We start from the raw sequence: 23,148 nt of genomic DNA on the forward strand, positions 1-23,148 counted from the left end.
AAGGTTTAATGTTTTTCAGTTTTGAGAAACAAAAGTGTAAGTAAAAATGAAAGTTTTTTTTTTTTTTTTTTTAAAAGAAAAATACACGAGTTCTCATTATTTACTAAATATTTAAATTTTCAGACCAATTCCTAAAAGTCGTAAATAACTTGGGCTGGAAAAATGGAAATCGAGTTGTGGTAGTGGGATTTGAACCTTTGGGACCTTTGGTCCGTGAGTCTACAATACTACCACGGGACCACAACCCGGTTTTATTTTGTTGTTGTTTGTTTATTCAAATTGTTAATTATTTATTGTATTTAGGAATATATTCTAAGTTTTAAAAATCCCCACCATTGTCCGTATTGTAATAGTTTTATTAAAATAAAGTGACAGTTCGCGGAATAAATTGAACGTGGGCTTTTTTGTAAAAAGCATTTTTAATTGTTTATGCCAGATTATAGCAAATTTTACAAATTCAGTTTGTATAGTAAATGCACCTATGCACCATCGGGTGCCGATAGAGATTTAATGATGATAACGATGATGTTGAAAAAAATTTAAATCTTCAATTACCTTAAAAAAATAAATATGACTGTAAATTGTGACAACACTATGGATAAAATAAAAAATTAGGTCCTCCATTTTTAATGGGAAGTTCAATATTTTTTAATAAACTATCAAACTAAGCCAAAGAAGAATTCAAATATTTTTATGCATCGTATTATCAGCGCTATGATTATTATTTTTTATTTTGAAGTTACTCAGCCAGTGAAATTACAAGTTCTAGTCGGTGAGTTCTACAGATTGGTGAGTCGGCTTCCAGGAAACCGTAAATCTATCACAACACTCTTTCGTTGGTTGATTGGAAAGAACTTATGACGTAGTTCAATGCAGTTATTATTTTTTCTTTTTTTCACATATTTTTAAGAAACTTACAAATATTTTTTACAGCGTGTAAAAACTATTTTCAGCCTAATTTCCCGTAGCACTGAACTTCCTTGTTGGCAACGTGTCTATGGGACTATAAATAGTATATCTTAACAAATTTACTGGGTTTATTCGTGGCATAAACGAACTTATTGTAGTACTTATGTTATTCCACTTCGCCGTGTAGTGGTTAGTGTATTTGGCACAGACCCATATATGAGATCTCGGGCTTAATACCAAAATCCACTTGCAGTATTTTATGTATATAATGTTATAATAATTTTTTTTAACCACGTGAAAACTCGGGACCGGGACACAACGCATGGTTATTATAATCACGTGTTTACACGGCTCCGGGATACAAAGCACAGAAAAAGGAGTGAGGCCCTGTATATGTGCGAACATTGCAATGCGCAATGTGGCTCTCCATAAAGGCCAATGTTGGCAAAACTATCATACAAAAAATACTTATTTAATTATTTCAAATAAAAATGAGAAGTTTCAATTGATTTACCCCAGTGTTTTCATAATTATGACACTTTTAAGAAACCCTTCACAAAGGATGAAATTTCACAAAAATGGGCCGGGCACAGGGTAAATTCTATGTGTATTTGGCCGGTACTCAAAGTGTTAACAGAGTTATATTCGACTGTATATAAAGAAAAACCGATATTTGTGTACTAAAATGAGTATATTTGCATAAACGTTTAAAGTATCTTCGTCGGTAACCGATAATTGTACATGTTTAGAAGAAAAAATTGTATGCATATTCTGCTTTTCATACAGAAAACTTAATTTTACTTTGTAGATCAAATTGAAGATAAATGTTAACTCCCCATTGTAATCGGGGCCCTGGACACCTTAAAGGTAAAACTCATCATCTTGCTATCATGCAACGAGTGATCGAGATACGCTGCGATTGGTGTACCAATGCAGTGCCCTATTCATCATTAGGTACGGATAAGAGAATGACGATATTAATGTTATGTTTTCCTTTTTAACTAACAATAATAATTCATAATAATATTTTTTCATTTTATTATAAGCTGCATGTATTATAAAGTAAAGTAAAGAGAAAATTAGTAAAAATAATATAATCCTTTTTTTCCACCATATGCATATGTTTTTAAAAAAATTATTATTTTTAAAAATCTATCTACAGAAAACGCGTAAAAGTTGGCTTGTAAAAAAAATAAAATAATAATAATTAAAAATATATGCTTAAAATTCAGATGTACATAAAAAAATAATCACAGAACCTCTTTTGATTTCTCGAATAAATTGACAAATCAAATACACTCTGATTTGTATCCCAATGTTATTGCATCTAGCACCATTCATATGCGAAGATGCGAATAAAGGTTTTTAAAAAAGTAGAGGAGAAAACTACCGATCTCTTTGTATTCCATGTTTATTGTTATTTAGTATTTTAAGAGATACAACGTTTTTCAGCACGCTTATTGCTAATTTACGAGTTACCTAATAGAATGCGCTTAAGTGCGGTATCACTGTAATCAGCTGGTCTCCCTGAGTTTTACGTTAGTACGATAGTGGCGAATAGGAGCAAACCTAAGGTGTCGCTAATGTTCTTATTCATATTTCTTAATCTACTAAAAATAAGTTCGTCATCCGAAGTAAACTAATGTAAAAGTTATTGTTGTCATTCTACGTATGTTTTATCAATGAAAATAAATGTATTTTAAAAAGTTTTCTTTTAACAGCACGTCTGAAAAAATAATTGCAATTAATAATGACCAGTATGACAGTCAGACTACAGAAAACTAACGCTGGAGTGGAAATTTTCTCGCTGAATAGAATAAGAAGCAGACGACACTGATAGTATATTTTTTCACGATGAATCAAATTATAAAACCTTTTGATTATAAAATTCGTTTACTCGCTTTCTGTAGACCATTACGCATGCGTGTCCGCGGTAGGCAGCGGGAAGGTGCGCGGTGCGCGGCCGGGCGGCGTTAGTATCGCTCTAGCGGGGCGCGGTCACAGCGGGTATCTGGTGTATCTGCCGCCATTTTTCGTGTTCCCGCCAGTGAGCGCTCGGTCGCCGGCGTGTTTCGCGTCGAAAACTATTCAAAAAACCGGTTTAGCGATATTGTCGTTGTTCTCAAATGTGTTACGGTCATTTCTAGTGTCCTCGACTATCCCGTCACGGTTAAAAAAGTGTAAAAAAATCGATCGCCGAGTCCGGGAAGTGTCGGGGCAGTGTCAACGGAGCGGCCATTACAGTATTCGACCGTCCGTTTTAGGTTAGGGTGGCGTGCGAAACCGCGGTTCAGTGATAGAATTTCGGGATTCGCGCCAGCCGCCCGTGAAAGTGTAGTAGGGTGTAGGGTGTGCGGGATTTTACATGTGCCGTCGGCAATCAGCGTCTGACATACGGGCCGGATGGAGGGTTGTCGGTAGTGAGTGCCCGGGGCGCTTGGAGCCGGACAGCCGGCAGACTACGCGGGAAGGGGCGGAGACAAGATTGCGACCACATTCTGCCAGACGCGGTGCGCATCATGGGGTGTGCTCAATCGGCCGAAGAGCGGGCGGCCGCGGCCCGCAGTCGGCTCATTGAGCGGAACCTCAAGGAGGACGGCATCCAGGCCGCTAAGGACATCAAGCTGCTGCTACTCGGTGCGTACCACTGCCTTCCTTGCTCCGCTACCCGCGGTCCGATGCGCGATCACAATCCGCTCCCCCGAAACGTAAACACGTACCGCTCGCCGTTCGCACGTCCAACTGTCACTGTCAATGTCAAAATTTCCATAGAATTCGTTATTTACACGATGTTTCATGTAGGTACCGTCTACCGTCTATTCTGATGACAGATATCTTCGGATGACAGTTCTGTCAGCGCGGCGTTGTTCGTTCTTCGTTGACTCGTTCTCTGACAAAGCATTCCTCGAGTTTTAGTCATCGATCGATCGTATCCTGTTATTATTGTACAAAATTCCGCACGAATCGTAGTTTCCTCGCATTTTCGAAGTTATTTTGTTTGGTTTGTTATGTACTTGGCGACCAAAATAAAGAAGCGATATTTTGATTATAACGAGTGATAATGTCGATAATGATGATGTATACAAGCCTAACAAGTAGTTTTGGTATATAAAGGTATGTCATGCGGTAACATTTGGACGTCATTTCGTTTTATCACCACACCAATATTGATACTATACGATGCGACGCGACGTATTATTTGTAAAGCCTGTTTTATTGGAGTTTCGGTCCATTTTGACGACTATGCTGGGTATGGAAACGTTAAAATGGTCTTGCAATTTAGTATTCTTACGTGCTAAATATCTGAGTATATGACATGTTTATGTATTATTCTCTAACATGATCATATTTTATATCAATATGATAGACTTGCGGTGTAACTCTGTACCATTTGAAAGTCGTCATCGACTGAACACGTATAGGGTGTCTTGTACTAGTACTTATCACTCCTATATAATATGTAAATACTGAGTAACTAAGGCCTTGTATTACCTATGGATGCATTGATATACAAGTACTGAATGTTTTACAGCAAAATTAATTAAGAAATATTTTTAAAATACCATAAAACGATGGCCTTTACAGAAAGGGTTATGACCTGTCGATGGCTGGATTTAGTGATCACTTGCACACTGTTTTCATTTCTGTTTTAACATCCACATCCACATTTCTTCCATAAAAATATGTGTTGAAATCAAAAGTTTTCTTGCACACTGAGAAACTCAAAACCATAATATTATTATGTACTTAAAAATTTGAGGATGTCTAAGTAATGGGAAAAAAATCCAATAAATGTATCGAAATCAATTATTCATCATTATCATACCGTACCCGCCACAGACGATGCATAGGGCACTGCATTGTAACTTTGAATGTAGTATATCTCGATCATTAGTGACATGAATGTAAGGTGATCCGTCTTACGCTCCAGCTGCCAGTTCGGGACAATGAAATCCTACAGTGTAAAACTACCTTCGAATAAATATTTCACGTTGACCTTACCGGGAATTAAACCCGAGACCTCAAGCATGGTAGGCGAATGCGCCAACGCCAACCACTTGAAATGATTTACAACAATCATTTTGAGAAAATATTATTATTTTCCTGCATTCTTCTAGAATCTATATCCTCATTCCACGTGCCCTCAATTTTTAAGTCACGCTTGTGGGCCACGATTTTGGAGTCGTATCATTAAATATATTTTGTAGTTTAATTGATAGTGTCAGGTACCAGTATGTTAGTCTGGTATGTTGACAGATTCTCATTAAAGTTATTGATTTTTTCTAATGTTATTATTATTCTTTGAATTTATTAATTATCATTTAATGAAATAAATAAGGTCCTTCCTAAACACAGGAATTTCCTAGCTAGTCGGGACCTGAAACAAAGAAACTCTGTACATTTAAAATAAAAATTTAAAAAAAGAAGTCATTTAACGAAATTCGTATGCGTAATGCGTATTTTGAGTAATTATGTCCAAAAATATTTATTTTATTTTATTAGGTAATACAACAAAGATGCGTACCTACTTACATAAACATAAAATTTGTAAATATGAAAGTGTTCGTCGATGCTGTCGATACAGTAATGAAGTTCGGTGTTTTTTTATTTGTTAATAGACTACCAAATTAAGACAAAAAAATATGTGTTTTTATGTATCGTATTATCATCGTTATTATTATTATATTTTTTTAAGAAAAAAATAATATTTGCGTTCTTATTATTTACCCAAATATTTCGATTTTGTGGCCAATTTCAACGAGTTGTAAATTACTCACTATTAGAAAATGGGAATCAATTTAGGGTAGAGTGGGGTCGAACCTCCGACTTCTGATCCGCGAGTCCGCAACACTAGCCACGGGACCATAACCCGATTCAAATTATTATTTGTTAATTATTAAATTACAGATCATGATTTTTTAATATTCTGTAATTTTGAAATGACTCCGTACGTGACGTAATATTTAACACGAAATGTTTATTATAAAACATCTATTGCAACTCACAATCTCAGTGATAATTCTCCAGAGAAGCCCTTTCCGTAGCGTCTATCTTAGGTTATAACAACGCTGTGATTAATTGATAAAATCTAAAGAACTTGTGACGTAGTTTTAAGTATTTCGTTTTATTAAAACCATTTTCATACGTTTTCGGCAATCTTCGCCGTACAATTTAATGCTCTAATTTTTACGGCTTGTAAGAAAACATTTTTATATCCAATTTTCCATAGCACTGAACTTTCTCATTTTTAAAAGTACCCTTAATATATTATTTATTTAATTTTATTTATTCATTCAAAATTACACTCGTTTAAATATTAATGTACTTATTAAGGCTTTTTAGGCTATGCCCGTGTCAAGCCATAATAATTAAAACTTAAAATACGTAGTGAAATTAATTCGATTAAATTATGATGACATGTGATGCAATAGAATAACAATCTAGAAAAACAAGGTAAAAATAATGAATAATAAAATTCCAAAGAATACAATGCAAAAAAAGATAATCAGATATAAATATTAAAATATAAATTGTACAAATTTAGATTCATGCATAATCAAATATACAAAATAATGGTATCATTAAAATCAACAATGTAATAGTAAAAAATAGTAGTATTTAAAAAAATTAAAATAATAATAGTATCATTGAAATCAAAAGAAAAAGAATATATATAAAAAAACATAATTGAACTGATAATTGAGATATGTTTTCTAGAAACTAATACCCGTATGCAGAGATAAACCTGAAGGTGAGGAAAGTACATTCTATTGTCTTCACCTTCGGGTTATTCTCTGCATTTGAAATTAGAATGTACTTTCCTCACCTTAAGTTTTGTCTCTGCATACGGGTATCACTCTGTACTATAGTAAGAAATAGAAGAAATATGAGTAATAAATAATATGCCGAAAAAGGAGTACTAAATTAAATAATACAAAAATACATAATGAAAAAACATAAACATATCAAGATATATAAAAAGCAAATAAAAGTAAAAGTATGGAAGGAAAGCAGATTTGTAAATTTTTGATAATTGCTAATCTCGAACATTAAAAAAAATGACAACCTCGTTCCTATCGATGTGCAGCAACCAATTGCAGACATTTTTCTTAAGTACATAGGCACATGTGCAGTTTTTTATGGCTTTATTAATTTAATTACAAAATTACACAGAATAGATACATTATTTGTACTGGAATTTAACTATGAAGTAGTTTATCAACATTAGCATAGTATTTCAGCAGTGGAAAATATTTTTTACAACGGAATGTGGAAGTCTAGGTAATTACAGGACTTATGACCTGTCATCGGCTTGTTTAGTAATCACTTCACTCGCTAAGTATAGCATTCATTATTCCGCCCATTTTTGATTTTTGTAAAGTAAAATAGCTGTATTTACGGGATTTACGACCTGTTATCACGTGACCAAGCGATCACTGAAACCAGTCAATGAAATTTCAAATATAATATAAAATGATATTCTACCTTGGCTTCCATATTCCTATTTTAAGTTTTAAAACTGTTAAAATATCAGTTTCACTAAATAATCACATAACGAACTCATTAAAAATATAATAACATAACGACCTCCTTAAAAGTAGTACAAAGAACAATTTCTAAAGTAATACTTTAAAAAGATCAACGTTCTAAAACTCTATGTTAATTATTCCAAGTTACTAAAATAGACAATATTTACAGAAAAAAAAACGATTGTTCAGTTGATCAAAGAAAACTATAAAACAAAATTTAACACTAGCAATCTTTGATTTCCAAATGGTTTCAAATTACCAAAACGTTATTTATTTATTTTAAAGAAACAAACAGTCAAAAATGATATAATTACATTTTTTTAAATACAGTTTAAAGACAGACTAGCAAAGTTTCAAAATAAAAATCATACATATTATTAAATTGTGTTTCAACAAAAGGATCTGTATTTGTATGAGTGTAAGTGTAGATGTGTGTGTATGTGTATTAGTGTGGGATTAAGTGTTCAGGTGTGTGCATCATTAAATAGTAAATGGGATCGTATCGCAGCCAGAATTAATAAGTCTTAATTTATTTTTAAATAAATTAAGGGGCATGTAAAATATATCAATAGATGAAAAAAAAACATTATAGTTAGAGCAAGAACGATAGAGGAAAGAGTGTTGTGCATAGTTAGTGCTATAGACTGGCAGATGGAATAAATACTTATTTCTTGTCACGCGAAAGGGGACATTAAGATTAATTTTGGAGAGTAGGTTAAAAGAGTCTACTTTATTATTGAATAAGGTGTGTAAATGGCATAATTCCGATACAGTGCGTCTATTTTCAAGGGTAAAAAAAACATTTTGTTTGGCAGATGACTGTAAGTACAAAGCGTTTTATTGTTTTCATAATCTAGATATTAAAAAAATTTTTGTTGAACATTTTCAATCTTTTCTATGTTTGTTATGTATTGTGGGCTCCACACAACGGATGCAAACTCCAAATTACTGCGTACAAAAGTGCTGTATAAAGTTTTTAATGTATTTGGTTTTTTAAAAGGTTTGGAAATTCTTAAAATGAAGCTCAGCATTTGGTAAGCTTTTTCAGTATATAAGTTAGATTAAACAATTCCAGCATAAAAAAGGCATTGGCATAAAAAACTAAGAATTAAGAAAATAAGATATATAAATAAACTAAAAATAACATTTAATGAACACAAAAAAGCTAAAAAGGGCATTTAAAAAATGTAATTATTTTTTATCATGATAGTTCTGTTGATTCGTATATGACAATGAGAAACTTCAGTACTACGGGAAAATGGATACAAAAAATGTTTCCTTAAGCGCGGTAAATAATTAGAGCAATTGTATGGCAAAGTTTCTTGAGAATGTATGAATTTTTTTTTTTTTTTATTCTAACGAACTACTTTGAACGACTTCACTTGTTCATACGAATCAACCGATGATAAGAGGGTTGTGAAAGATTTCCGGTTAACGGTAAGTCAATGGACCGATCGGCAGAATCGGCCGAGAAGAAGCGGAAGAGAACGTGAGACGTCATACGCGGAGTAATTTCAGAAGTACAACACTTTAAAAAATCATAGCGCTGATAATACGATACGCAAAAATAAGGGCCGTTTTTTTGGCTTAATTTAATAGTCTATTAAAAGTATAAAAAATAAAAATAAACCACTGAACTTCCTCGTTATCGTGAGAACTGCCGTCCAATACCACTAGTTTAAAACACTTTTAAAAAATCATAGCGCTGATAATGCGAACAATTTAAAAAAAAAAGAAAAACATTCAATTTTCACATTCAGTTTAAGTCCCTCTCCAAGCACAGGAGCTTGTCAGTTTTTTGGAGAGGAACAGCATTAAAAAAAACATATTGTAAAACCATTCTATGATTATTGACCACGAAGTTAGCTACAGATTACAGCAATACAACGGGCCGTAGGTAGATATTTGCGTTGAGAACTGCAAGCGCTAACCGAAACCACCCATTACACGTTTGTTGTTAAACTAAAAACCAAACAAAAAATTGGAACGCTTTTGTTCTATACAATAGAGCTTAAGGGCTTCTCTAGAGAATTATTACTCTGAGAATGAAACTTAAATGATGTACCTTGATTGTATTATATTAAAATTAAAAATAAAGATTTCGATGTACGCAAGGGAAGCGATTTGCCGATGAATGTCGATAAATCGAATGTGATGGTTTTTGAAAGAAATGAAAGTATGACTAAATGTGAAATCACCGTGAATGGAGTTATACTAAAACAAGTAGAGGAATTTGTGTATCTGGGAAGTATGTTTACTAGGGATGGAATGACTGTGAAAGATATTGAAAGGAGGGTGAGTGCTGGGAACAGAGTGCTAAGAATATTTACAATGCGAATGTTGATGGATGCAGAAATAGAGGTAGACCGAGAAAGACATGGCATGACCAAATCCAACAAATACTTGAAGATGGACATGTCAAAAGTCGGAATAATCGGCGCGCGTGCATGAGAAGATGTATGAATGTAGAAGAAGCGAGATCTGTATGCAAATATAGAGTGATGTGGCGTTCTATCCTCTCTGCCTACCCTTACGGGGAAACGGCGTGATGGTTTGTTGTTGTTGTTGTTGAAGATTTCAATATCTTATTTGATCATTAGTTATAGTTAACCCTACAATGCCCAATATAGACGATCTGCTACATACCGATATTCGGTGTACAAAGTGATTTCGAAAATGTAAATCACTCGGCGATTAGTTTATTACATTGTATACTTACTAGCTATTATAATTTATTTTAAAAGTCGCCACCGGAGTAAATTTTTTCGATAATATTTGAAACAAAAAGTTAATAATTGCGCTTATTCTGTCAAAAGTGTAATTTAGCTAATGTTCACACTTGGATTTATGATAATTGTTGCCGCAACTTTCATTATTCTATAAAAAGATGTTCGTATAAATCGTTATTTATTGTTTTCTTTACATTCTTCTATTTTTTATCCTTTCAATGCCCGATGTAGCATATTGTCTACATAAACTAAAATATGAAATAAAATAATTATTTTTCTCAGTATTTGCATAAAAAAACATACAGAAAAATATGTTTTTAGTTAGAATTAGAAAAATTGGACATTGAAGGGTTAAAAATTTAAAAAAAAACCATAACAATTTTAAAGTAGGAATGTTTTTTTAGGAAAAAAGGAATACTTTCATAACTTTTACTGTAATTATTGATTTTTAACTATTATTAATGATCAAACAACCCGGCGTTAGTGGGGTTTATCTAGATGGCTTGTGCAATCACAAGAATTGTAGCAGTTAATATAGTGACATACAACAGCCAAGCTAACAGCCCGGTACACGTGTCCGGTGTCCTATGTCTGGTAGCGAGACATTTACCGACTCGCTAAACGGTTTGTGTGACCGGATGCTGCGTAAGTGCCGCCGCATTCCCATCACTGCCAATTATCCTATTGTTTCTGCCTTTTCTGGTGACTGGACCCGCCGCCGAGTCGGGCTGCTTACCGGTCACTGGTGACAGCGGTGACGATGTGACGGAAGCTGGCGAGATTCAGACAAGATTGTCTCAACTGGGATGCTGGCAATAATAATTGTACTCATAATTTGAAGTATGCAATAAACGTCAGACAGAACACGCAAACATATATGTCATAAGATGGACGTATTGCGAACATTTTTATTATTATTTTTTTTTTTTTGAAAAAAGAAATATTTGCGTTCTTATAATTTACGCAAATATTTAATTTTGAGGGCCATTTTCAACGAGTTGTAAATAACTCACTATTAGAAAATGGGAATCAAGTTGGGGTATATTGGGATTCGAACCACGGACCTTCGATCCGTGAGTTCGAGACAATAGCCACGGGACCACAACCCGATTTAACTATATCTTCTCTTCAAGACCGTCGAAATAAATCCGACCTTCTGTCCTATTTAAAATTCTCAACTCACTCGTTGATGCGCCTGAACTACTGAGCTCAATAAAATTAAATATCCCAACTAGAAACCTCAGCCAAAACATACTCTTTCATACCGATAACCATAGAACTGACTATGGTTTTCATTCCCCTTCTTTTTTAGGTCTGCCAACAAACATACCAGTCTTGATTTCTTTGATAACAAGTTGTCTTCTTTCAAACGATTACTAAATCAAATTCAATTATAATCACCTCTTTCCCGCTTCCATTCCCACAAAGTCTGCTATATATACCATTGTGTCTCTCTAACTTTCTTTATAATAATTTTCTATGTATAAATATGTCCTTAAAAGTGCCCATTGGGCGTATATATAAATAAATAAATAAATATTTACGCTACATAAATGCAGAAAAGTTTGCAAGCAACAAAATTTCCAAGTACTTATGTACTTATTTGTGAAGCAGAACAAAAGATTAATTTTTTTTTAAACTCGTGAAAATGTATTAACAGTAAAACGGTAATTCAGTATTCCAATAAATAAAACCAAATATTTTTTTTAATACATTAAATGATAAAATTGCTGTTATCTGTAGCTAACTTTGTGGTCAATAATCATAAAATAATGTTTCTCCGTAGGGGCGACTCTATTATTTTCATTTCAAAAGAAAAGTTTGACTACGACACGTGAATTCAGTGTGAAATATTTCTGAGTTCAACTGACTAACTGGGTGTGTACATACACTCCTTTTATGTTATTGTTTTTTCGTTTGTACATTTTTTTCTAATTTAAAAAAAGTTTGGAATGACTGCACAAAATATGGCACTAGATTGGGTATTTTATGTGCTTTAGGGTAGTTTAACATCGACTTCAAGCCAACAACAAAGTTATTAATAACACTTGTGCGAATGAAATTGTCTGATGAAATTAATATACTACGTTTTTTTTTCCACTGCCCGCCCTGGTTAAAAACTGTGCACGCGACTGATAAATATGATTTGCAGGTATGCTTCGATATCTTACGTTAATTTGCAGTTTGATATGCAACTTCTGACTATAGCTAAGACTATTACATGCACAACTATTAATATAAAAAAAATTGCGAATACAATTTTTATTTTCTTAAATGTGATATATTAATAATCGCGTATCTTTTATTGGTTGCACTAAGATTAGGCCATTGACCGTTTTGTATGAAGCGATAAGCAGCATAAATTCCTCCTATTGGCTCGGTGCGTACTATCGGGAGTCCTGGTATAATATTGCACGTCCGCCAAATGCAAATCGTTTAAGGCGATCCATCCAGCGCGGAGCAAAAAAAGGCAGTTTTCAAACTAAAATTTAGAGTCTAATAATGAGTATAACATTTTTTTTTTAAAACCACATAAAAGATTTAACATTTATCTAGTAAACTGATGAAGTAAAAATGTTTTTTTTAAATTTTATTTGACTAAAAAATTGCAAGGAAAAGTGCACTTTTCGTTTTTTTCAACATTTTCAACACAAATTATCTATATTTAGATAATATATTGTAACATGTTTAATTGTAGTTATTGAAAGATCTATTATTTATCTAAGCCGATGATGAGTTAGTTTTTTGAAAAAAAGCATATAATTTTCGTAAAATACAATTCTTTCAGAGTCCATTTTGGGTTAAATTGTTGAAACTAAATGCCTCTTTCTTATGTATATTACTTTTAAAATTGTTTTTTTTTTTACATTTCTCTATACAACACACATTTTTCTAGTTACATATATTTTTCATTTTTCAAAAAATGCTAAAATATAAATGTAATTAATATTATAAAATCATGTATTTTCATTGAGAATCAATCATATATAAAACGTACAGTTTGGTATCAGTTCTCTCGGGCGTTCACCGAGTACGGACGTGTTTTCTGTGTCGGATTTTTTGGGACGTTTCTTCTGTGATTTTTTAAAGTTTTTGAATGAAAAATGGGTTCCAAAACAATTAAAGCTAAAGGTTTTACAAGAAAACATAAATGTCGTAACAAGACCAAAAGATTTGACAAGATAAATGAAGAAAGAAATAGGTAAGAATTTTTTTTTTATTTTCGCATGTATAACTACAGTGTGTTTCGGAATCGAGTATTCTTTAGCATATTATATATGAGGCGCAGAGCTTCATAGAAACTGAAACGACATTACCAACTGATTGATTTGTTTTCTGAGGCCTTGAATAATCCAATAAATGTGTATTTATTTAACGTTTTGTACATAATGTTATTTGAACATTGGCGGGCTTATTGCCAAATGGCAATTTTTCCAACCAACCAATAAAATAATAGTTTTTTTTTTTTTATTCAAGTTACAGAACACATAAAAATAGAAATAAACGTATTTGTTTATAAATTACCTTAGATCAAAACTATTACTCAATGGGAAAAATGAAAAAAAGAGGGAAGGAGGAAAGATTAAGGAGTAGAAAAGAGATTTTTCTTCAGACGTGATTTAAACAGAGATAATGTAGCAACATCTTTGATGGGTACTTGATGTTATGTTGATTGTTAGTGCATTAAAAATATATATATATATACCTCTACCCACCTCAACAATAAACGTGTTTCAGGAAAAGGGAATTGGCTGCCTAAAGATCTTCTACAGACAAGCATATTGTTTCCAGTAGTTTAAATGAAGCTGATGATGGAGAAAATTACAATTGCGATACTCTTCATTCAACCGTATGTATTGTCATAAATTTAATTACCTAATATAATTAATTATAAACAACTAACTAGTAACTAGTCATAACGGCATTTCTATAAAGGGGTAGACAGAGAAGGTAGAACGCCGCACCAATCTATCCTGGCATCATATATCTTCACGAGAATAATTCACATGTCCACTTTCAGGCACTTGTTGTACTTATAAATTTAGGCATACTCGTATCATATTTATGCTATGCTCAATAACTAACTAAATAACATCACGCCATTTCTCCAAAGGGTTAGGCAGAGAGAATAGAACGCTATACCTCTCTGTCTTGGCACACGTGACATGCTTCTTTCACATTCATGCATCTTCTCATGCGCGCACGCCGATTATTCCGACATGGGACAACTCAAATATTTATTGTACTTGATCATGCCACGTCTTTCTCGACCTTCATCGACTTCTACATCCATAATTTATTCGTTCTGCATGAGCGAACCATCATAAAAGACTTTTTTTATTTTGTTCTACAAAGCTTATCTCAGTTTTGCATTCTGGATATAGTGCTGGTTTTAGTTTTTTTTTAGTAATAATATTACCAAACAATGAAATAAATCATTTAATTTATATACCTACTGAGTTAATTATCACTAGCTTATTAAAAATAGAATTCACCGAAACATTTATGCACACTCCATGATAAGCACTGTTGATTCTTGAAACTACATATTTATTTGAGTCAAACTCGGATTTTTTGGTGATTGAAAATACATATTAAAACCACAGCAAATTGCATTCCTCATTAAGGGTTCTTTTCTTAGAAAACTCAATTATGTTAATAAAATTTGAACATAATAATATAATGTTTCCTATTTTATTGTCTTGTGCACTGTTGGATATTGCAAATACCATATATATATATTTTTTTTTTCAACAGGTATCTGAAACAATACTTGAAGAAGATGTTGGATATTGTTTGGACGTAAAAAAAAAGAAGACGACAATACTCATTTTAGTATTAGTGGACGAAGAATAATTGATTTAGGGTTTTTAGCAAATTTCGGTGTTTTGACTTCAATAAATGTTTTTTTTTTTTAAAGACAAAACAAGTATATTATATTTTACTTTTATTATGTTGTTTGTGAATAAAGTGTAGCTTTAACAAAAATATGTTAAGTATTAGATAGAAGTTGGTACATGATTACAACACCAGGTTTACTAGTATGGAAGGGCTAGCTGTTCCTAGATACTGCAATAAATATGGCAAAAGGACACTGCAATACAGTATACCTAAAATATTTAATATGTTACCAAACAATATTAAAAATACTGAGTTAAATACAGGAGTTCGACGTTTGCTCAAATTATGGTTATTAGAAAAAAGTTTTTTTGTATTAGTGATAGTTTTTAATTTTTCAAAATGTAATCTGTAATTGTTTTTCAAGTAAAATTATTGTTAATGTAGGCTAAGTGTAAATAATTAATGTAATTTATAAGAACCTGCTGACGAGTTGTATGTATGCAACTCAGCAGGACTTTAATTTAAGAATTTTTTGTAAATATTTTTGAAAAAATAAATAAAAAAAAAAAATAAAAAAAAAATTTGTAAATATTTTTGAAAAAATAAATAAAAAAAATTAAAAAAAACATGTGTGCTTTTATTAATAATTAAATGGTATTTTTTACTTTCTTTTTTATCAACAATAATATATTTGTTAATGTAATTGGATATGTATCTGGATAAATAATAAAACATTTATTGATGATAAAATATTGTTTTTTTTTTTGTATACTTTTTATGCATTAAATCGTATCCACCACATTGATATATTAAGACTAAGGAATAAATAATATTCCAAAAACGATGTAAAAAAAACAGTTTATACGAAAATTAATGATAGGCGAGTACAAATTTATAATCCAAATATAATAAATAAATTGAGCCGTGAGTCCGTACTGTAACATAATACATATTATTTATCTTGCAAAAGTAATTATAGTTTTCAAAAGGAACTATTGGAACTCAAATTCAAATTCATGACCATGCAGGTAAAAAAAAACTCATTTTTGCGGGTACTTAGCGGGCATACTGTATTTAACTTTACCCAAGTTTGACTTACCCGCGCGCACGGACAAATATATTGCTGTCTCTTTTTAAAACTCACTACCGTCTTTAAACGAAAATGAAATTGTGTTTGGCTGGATGAATCGCCTTAATGGAGTCGTCCCCCCTGTATTGAGTACTGATCTACGTACTTGTATTATGTGAACCGAGTCGCTGTACGATTGCAATGAATTATTAACGAGTATGATCAAATTCAATCGGAACTATGCCCATACTACGGCATACCCACTGCATTCCATTGTGAATAATCGAAATCCCGAGTTTTATGCTGCGGTGATTAAATATATGCTTAAAGTTTCCTTAAAAAAACTCAATACCATTGAATGACTTGCGAATTTGTTGCAAGTATAATAAATTACATAGAAAAAATATGAAACGCAGTTTTTAAACTAAATTATGTAGAGGTGCTACAGTGTTTCGGGTATCGGGCACGTACCCAAATCACTGGGAAGCATGTTTTCAAGAGATGGAAGAGTAGAAAAAGATGTTGATAGAAGAGTGAATGCGGGCAACAAAATGAACTGAGCACTAAGCACAGTAATTTCTAATAAGAATATGTCAATCGAAGCTAAACTGGCAGTGCACAACGGAGTTTTTGTCCCAACACTTGTGTATGGAAGTGAAACATAGAACTGGCAGAGGAAGGATGAAAGCCGAGTGAACGCGGTTGAAATGCGATCTCTTAGACAAATGTGCGGGAAATCAATGTATGACAGGGTTACGAATGATGAAATCAGGCGAGAATGTAAATCTGAGTCAAGTATAATTGATAAGATTAAGAAAGGGTCTCTGAGATGGTTTGGTCACGTAGAACGAATGGACGACGAAAGAATTGTAAAACAAGTCTGTATGGCAAAAATGAACGGCAACGTGAGACGAGGACGACTAAAGAAGACGTGGCATGATCAGATAAACCAAAATCTTAAGTCTGGTCATGTCAAAAGCAGACAGAACCGAAGGGCATGTATGACAAGATGTATGAATGTGGAAGAGGCTAAGATTGTATGCCAGGATAGACGTGTGTGGCGGTCCATTCTCTCTGCCTACCCCTACAGGGAAATGGCGTGATGGTAGTAGTAGTAGTAGGCACGTACTCGTTTTATGTTGAGTGTATGGTCCACAGCAAAAATTCACCCGGCCCGATAAAAAACATATGGTAAATTGATTTTTATTGTATAATAATGATGGTCTCCGTGGTGTAGTGGCTAAGACACTTTGATCACACACGGAAGGTTCTAGGTTCGATTTCCGGTAATTCACCACTGTAATTGGGCCCCAAGGCCTGTTGTGGTAAAAAAATAAATGATAATCATTTTTTAAATTAATATTATTATTAATTGGCAAATAAACTCACGAACCATTACATCATGAGGCCAACTAATTTCCATTCGATTTCCTTTAGCATTTGTTCACCCGCGAGTAAAAACAATAAATAAAACTAAAAAATAAATAAATATTCAACCACCCCATTTTTTCCGGGCCGGATGGATTCTCACTACACGTGTTAAATGGGCTATTTAATGACGAATAATCAGTAATGTTTATAAAATTCGTTTTATGGTGAGAATTCTGCTGGGTGTCAAGGTAAAAAGTCGAAGAAGATATGATCGAGCATTTATACTGATTTTTAAATTTTTTATTCATTCGTCTTTTTGTACAGTATTTTCACATTGGCAAGCCCTTTGCCAAATGGCAATTTCTTCCAACCGGCAAAATATAGTAAAAGTCGTCGCGTGGTTGCAATGAAACATTGAGGTTTTGTTATAAGTTTTATTAACAATTCGCAAAGGCGGTGATTCAATATAATGATTCTCGATTCTCTCGATCCGATTAACAGATATAATTAACAGCCGGAAAGATCAGAATATGTATATGCAAATATATATTTAAAAAAAAATTAAAACAAGAAAATATATGAAAAATCAAAATATTTACACATAAGCTACTATTCATATACATGGTGTTCATTAAAACCTGTCACATTTGAAACTACGATGATCAATAATGATTTGCTCATAAGAGCAAGAAGACATATTGGCACATTAAAATAAACTTTTAGAACGAATCAAATTTACAAGAATAAAATATTAAAAACAACAAATGGTTTCTTACTTCTGCAAAGGAGAAGCAAGGAGAGGCGAGGGGGGAGTCTGATACACCGTCAACCACATGGCCACGCCCCCTCGCTTCTCCCCTGCAGAAGTAAGAAACCATTTGTTTTTTAATTTTTTTTATTTTCTGCCTTCTAAATATTTTTTTAAATATGTCTTCTTGCCCATACTGATCATCGTGGTTTCGGATGTGACAGGGTTTAAAGAACACCCTGTATAAACTTTTGATCGAAAAGCCACTCTCATAATTTGATCTTGTTACATTTTGTGTTAATTTAAGTTCTTTCGGCAATACATTAAAAATGCTAGGTACTAAATATTTGAGAGTTCTATTACCATACTTATTACATACTTTTGGTAGGTGCTACCAAACCATCATTACACTTGAAACATGTATTATGATTATGTTTGAGAGGAATTTTGAAAGTATTAAATTGTTCTAAAATGATGCAAAGTGAGCAAATTTAACGATGATAATGTTCCCCTCGTTGGTTCCTTAGTTCCTTTATTCCATCTTGGCAGACTTTCTCTGTATGACGTGCGCTGGTGTGAATGATTCTCTCATTGGCTCCGTACCCCAGGATGTCGCGCCCGCTATCGCAGGATACTGTCCGACCGCCCAACCGCAGGCGCGGGCGCAAGAGCCATTGGCGGGACCAACACTCACCCGCCTAGGCAATTCTGTAAATCATCTAACAATATTTATTATTGAGAACCATTGCGTAGAAAAATAACAATAAAGTAAAGGAAATTGTTTAAAAATTCAAATTAAAGTAAAAAAAGTTATTTAAAAGTTTGTAGTGAGTATTTACAAATGGAAATAATATTAAAAATGAAGATTTTTTTTTGTAAAAGTAATTAAAAGGTAAGAATTCAAATGAAGAGTGAAAAACATGCTCAGATATAAAAATAAAAAAAACATTTTCAAAAAGGAAAAACATTAATATACACGTACATATTTTATGGGATTAAAAGAAACGATGAGAAGAATCTTTAAATGAAATAATATAAGACAAAAAGTTTAAGTAAATTATAAAAAACATCTTCAAAATTAATGACACATTATAGTAAGAGCAGCAATATATAGTAGAAGTAATTAAAAGTAATTTTAAAGTATAAAAACATAAATGCAGCAGAGAAAAAAGAAAGAATAACGGGTATAGCAATTAATCTTTAAAAGTTGAAAAAGCAATATAAGGAGAAGATTTTAAACCAAAGGTAGTTGATAAAATTTAATTAAAGAAATTTTAGCAGTAATACAAATTTCAGTAGAGAAATTTGATTAAAAATAACAATATTAATATATGTTATGTGAAGTGATCTAAAAAAATGATTTTTTAACCACAGGGCATGTATGTAATTCATATTTTGTATTATGCAATTATGTCGATCTGTTATATTTTAAATTGTACCTAATAAAAATGCAGTTCCACCAAGAAATGTCAGTAGAAACACTCAATCTATATTTTAAAATATTTAGGGAATCACTGCGCAATTTTGTAATAATCAATTTCAATTTATTTATTTAATCACGATTCATTTTTTTTAATGTGTTTATCCACCACGATATTTTACAGTCCACAGACTGCCTCCTCGAGAAGAAAGTGGTTATCTTGCCGTCATGTAAAAATCGATTGAGATACGCAAATTATCGTACCAATTTGGATTTGAGTGGGAAACTCCTTGATGATTTTGCGAATGTTTTGAGTTTACTCTTTACCATATTGATGTGCCATATATTTGTTTTTTATTGTTGTGTTTCTGATCCTATATAGTATTTTTTGTCATGATATACTCACTATTTGCTCATCCCAACTCCACACATGACTTTTAGTCCCATGGATTTGGGACTTATGTCTCAAATAATGTGTAATAAGCTGCCTTTTAGTAACTAAATTAAAAAAAATAAAATGCCCTATTCACTGTTAAATTATTGAAAGCAGGAGGTAGATACTAGGTCAGTAGTGGGTAAGCTATGACACGCGTGTCAGATGAGACATTTTGGGTGACACGCATCATTTACGAACCGTCTTCTCCCAAGATCGAGCGAATCGCTTTCTTCGTTTCATTATACCCTAACCACACTATCGTCCAAAAATATTACGTCTCCACTATGTGTGGGGTCAATTTGGACCATAATTTTAAATGTAGTTTAACGTGTTTGTATTGTAGAAATATAATAAATAAAAATCCTTACTCATTTAAAATTTTTATTTTTTATTTTTTTATTTTTATTTATTAATAAAACATATAAGACATGAATATCATGATATTATATTCCCAAGAGTTGTACGAGAAAACTCATTTGGGACGGTACATAAAAAAAATAGTACATTTCTTGTAACAATACATAGTATACATTTAAACAATAAAAATTTAAATAAATTTTAACAATCTATGAACTTAATATTAAAAAAGGAAAGAAAACATTTAAACAATCTGTGAACTTAATATTAAAGAAGAAAATAAAAACATTCAAACAATCTGTGAACTTAAAATATTAAAAAAGAAAAGAAAAACATTTAAACATTCTGTGAAATTAATATTAAAAAAGAAAATAAAAACATTTAAACATTATGTGAACTTAATATTAAAAAAAGAAAAGAAAAACATTTAAACCTAAAACACAATATATAGACTATTCACAGAAACTGAGCTAAAAACTATCACTTTCAAAAAGATTCAAGAAATAGGTCTTCATTTCTGGTCTTTGAGATTTACCACTCGACATTTCATTTTTAAGGTCATCAGGCAGTTTATTAAATTGTATACGACCAATGTATTCCAGAGACCTTTTGCCGAACTTCGTGGAACAAAATTTAGAAATGTGAAGATTTTTTGCATGTCGTGTATTATAGTTGTGAATTTCATGATTAAATGTAAGTTTTAAATTTGTGTGAGCAGAAAAGTTTATGATGTTTGAAATAGTGTTAGTGATGTCATACAGTGCCATTACCTTGAAAGGAAGTATTTTTGTGTTACGATAAATATCCTTGACATGGGAATCCCATTTCAAACCAAGAATGCTTCTCAGAGCTCGGTTTTGAAGAACTTGAATCTCAGAAATCTGGTTTTTGTTAGCGAAACCCCAAATACAGCATAAATAGGATAGGTGAGAATGTATCATAGCGTAATAGACGGCAAACAAAACAGAGTGAGGAAGCAGACCACGAAGTCTATGCAAAACGCCAGTTACGGGTACTATTTTTGATTTAACATGTTCATATTGGTATTTCCATGAAAGTTGAGAGTCAACATATAGTCCTAAGTATTTAGTAACATTGGTCTTTTCAATATAGCCAGTTCCTAGAGAAATATTAATTTTCAAATCCTGTTTGTTCCCAAAAATCATATATGATGTTTTTTTCATATTCAAACTTAATTTGTTTAATCTTTAAGAAAGGAAAGAACACTAATTAAATTTAATAAAGTAAATCATACTGTAATCATCGTAAAATCTGACACGGTAGTACGAAATTGCTGATTAAATGCACAATTCTTTATTTTAATTTGAAATTTTCTTGTATTCTGAAATAAAAATAGTTGAGTATTAAACTGAAAAACAGTAGGTACTCATTAAAAATATATATGCAAAAACCAAAATACTGACAATCTATTCAGGCATTGTATTCGTGTGAAAAATCGCTCTTATCGACACGTTTCTCACATTTTATCAATGTTTTTGAATGGGTTTTTACAAACATTCATGTTCAGATTCATTGTTATTATATTCATCATCACTTTTTCATTTAGCAAGCCACTGATGTATTTGTTCACTTAGATCAGTTTCCATTTTCACCATATAAAATCACAGAAAAAGACCAATGTGCATACTATATTATATGGGTCAAAATGACGCAGACACTTTTGTACGTGGATACATTTTGTCTATGGGTCAAACGTGGCCATAAACGCTATTATTACAGAAACTGTAGTTGTTAAGGGTTTACATTAATAATATACATGAGTAGGTTTAAACTTCACACTGCAAAGGGATTAACTGTCCAAAACAGAAAAATACGAATGGCAATTAAATAAAACAATTAAAATAACAAAAAAATTAATGGGACTCAAACACAAAATGGCAAAATAGCTCGATAAATTATTCTACCATTATTAAACGTCTTTCTTTAAATTTCGATATTGAACTGCAAAAGACATTAATAGAGTCAAATTCACTGCCAAGTTTATGTAGTTTCTGAATAGACGTGTGAATATTGTAATTAGTATTAGATTTGTTAATATAAAATAGTGCTACCTGTGTTTTCGCGTACGAGTTACGAGTTTTATAATGAATTAAGGACATCCAACAAGCCATTTTGAATTTTAAATATAATATAAAATCATCAAATAAATTATTGTGTTTTTACTACATAATGATTTTCAATATGGAATTTTTAAATACTACGAATACCGATAAAAATATATGAAATTAATTTAGAAAAAACAATTGCGTTTTTAAAATCTCTATGGACACTGTGGAGAAATGTTTTTATGTGTCAATGTGTCCCTAGAAAAACGCGACATGTTTGGCATTGATAATTGTAACGTCAAGATTTGTAATGATGTTCTATAAAAAAAATTCACGGTTTCAAACAAAGTTCAGAATTAACATGAATCGTGACGTATTAGGGGCGTGGCTAATGCAATGACTGTTTTCGCGGAATTCAAAATTATAAATTTAAAAGTATTTTTTATCTTATTAATAAATGCGTAGTTCTTTTTTACTCAACAGTATTTTATAGACTCCCATTATTTAAAAATTTAAAAAAAAAAGGTATTTTCCTATTATGTTTAAACATTAATGAATTATAACTAATTTTTCTTTGTAATCGATGGTTATAAATTTACAAATCTTAAAAATTTACATTGAACTTTTTCTAATTTGGGTGAGACCAAATCGCAGAATTATGTTCTAGATTT

General features: G+C 32.0%; 1 protein-coding gene across 2 annotated transcripts in view; it reads left to right on the forward strand.

The window, feature by feature from the left end:
* The window catches only part of LOC148284177 (G protein alpha o subunit-like), a 114,712-nt gene that overhangs the window by 3,034 nt on the left and 88,530 nt on the right, over nucleotides 1-23,148 (forward strand). The window contains exon 1 of one of the 2 annotated variants that reach the window (XM_088242564.1): nucleotides 2,885-3,546. The exons of the other annotated variant lie outside the window; for it this stretch is intronic. Coding sequence (XP_088098690.1) covers nucleotides 3,429-3,546 — 118 coding nt within the window. The 5' untranslated portion in view covers nucleotides 2,885-3,428. Of the gene's footprint in view, nucleotides 1-2,884; nucleotides 3,547-23,148 lie in introns of those variants that run through there. 2 annotated transcript variants of the gene reach the window in all.

The sequence above is a fragment of the Micrasema longulum genome, unplaced genomic scaffold (genome assembly GCF_059751315.1).
Source record: "Micrasema longulum isolate JH-2025_06_02 unplaced genomic scaffold, ASM5975131v1 h1tg000142l, whole genome shotgun sequence".
Classification (NCBI taxonomy): domain Eukaryota; kingdom Metazoa; phylum Arthropoda; class Insecta; order Trichoptera; family Brachycentridae; genus Micrasema; species Micrasema longulum.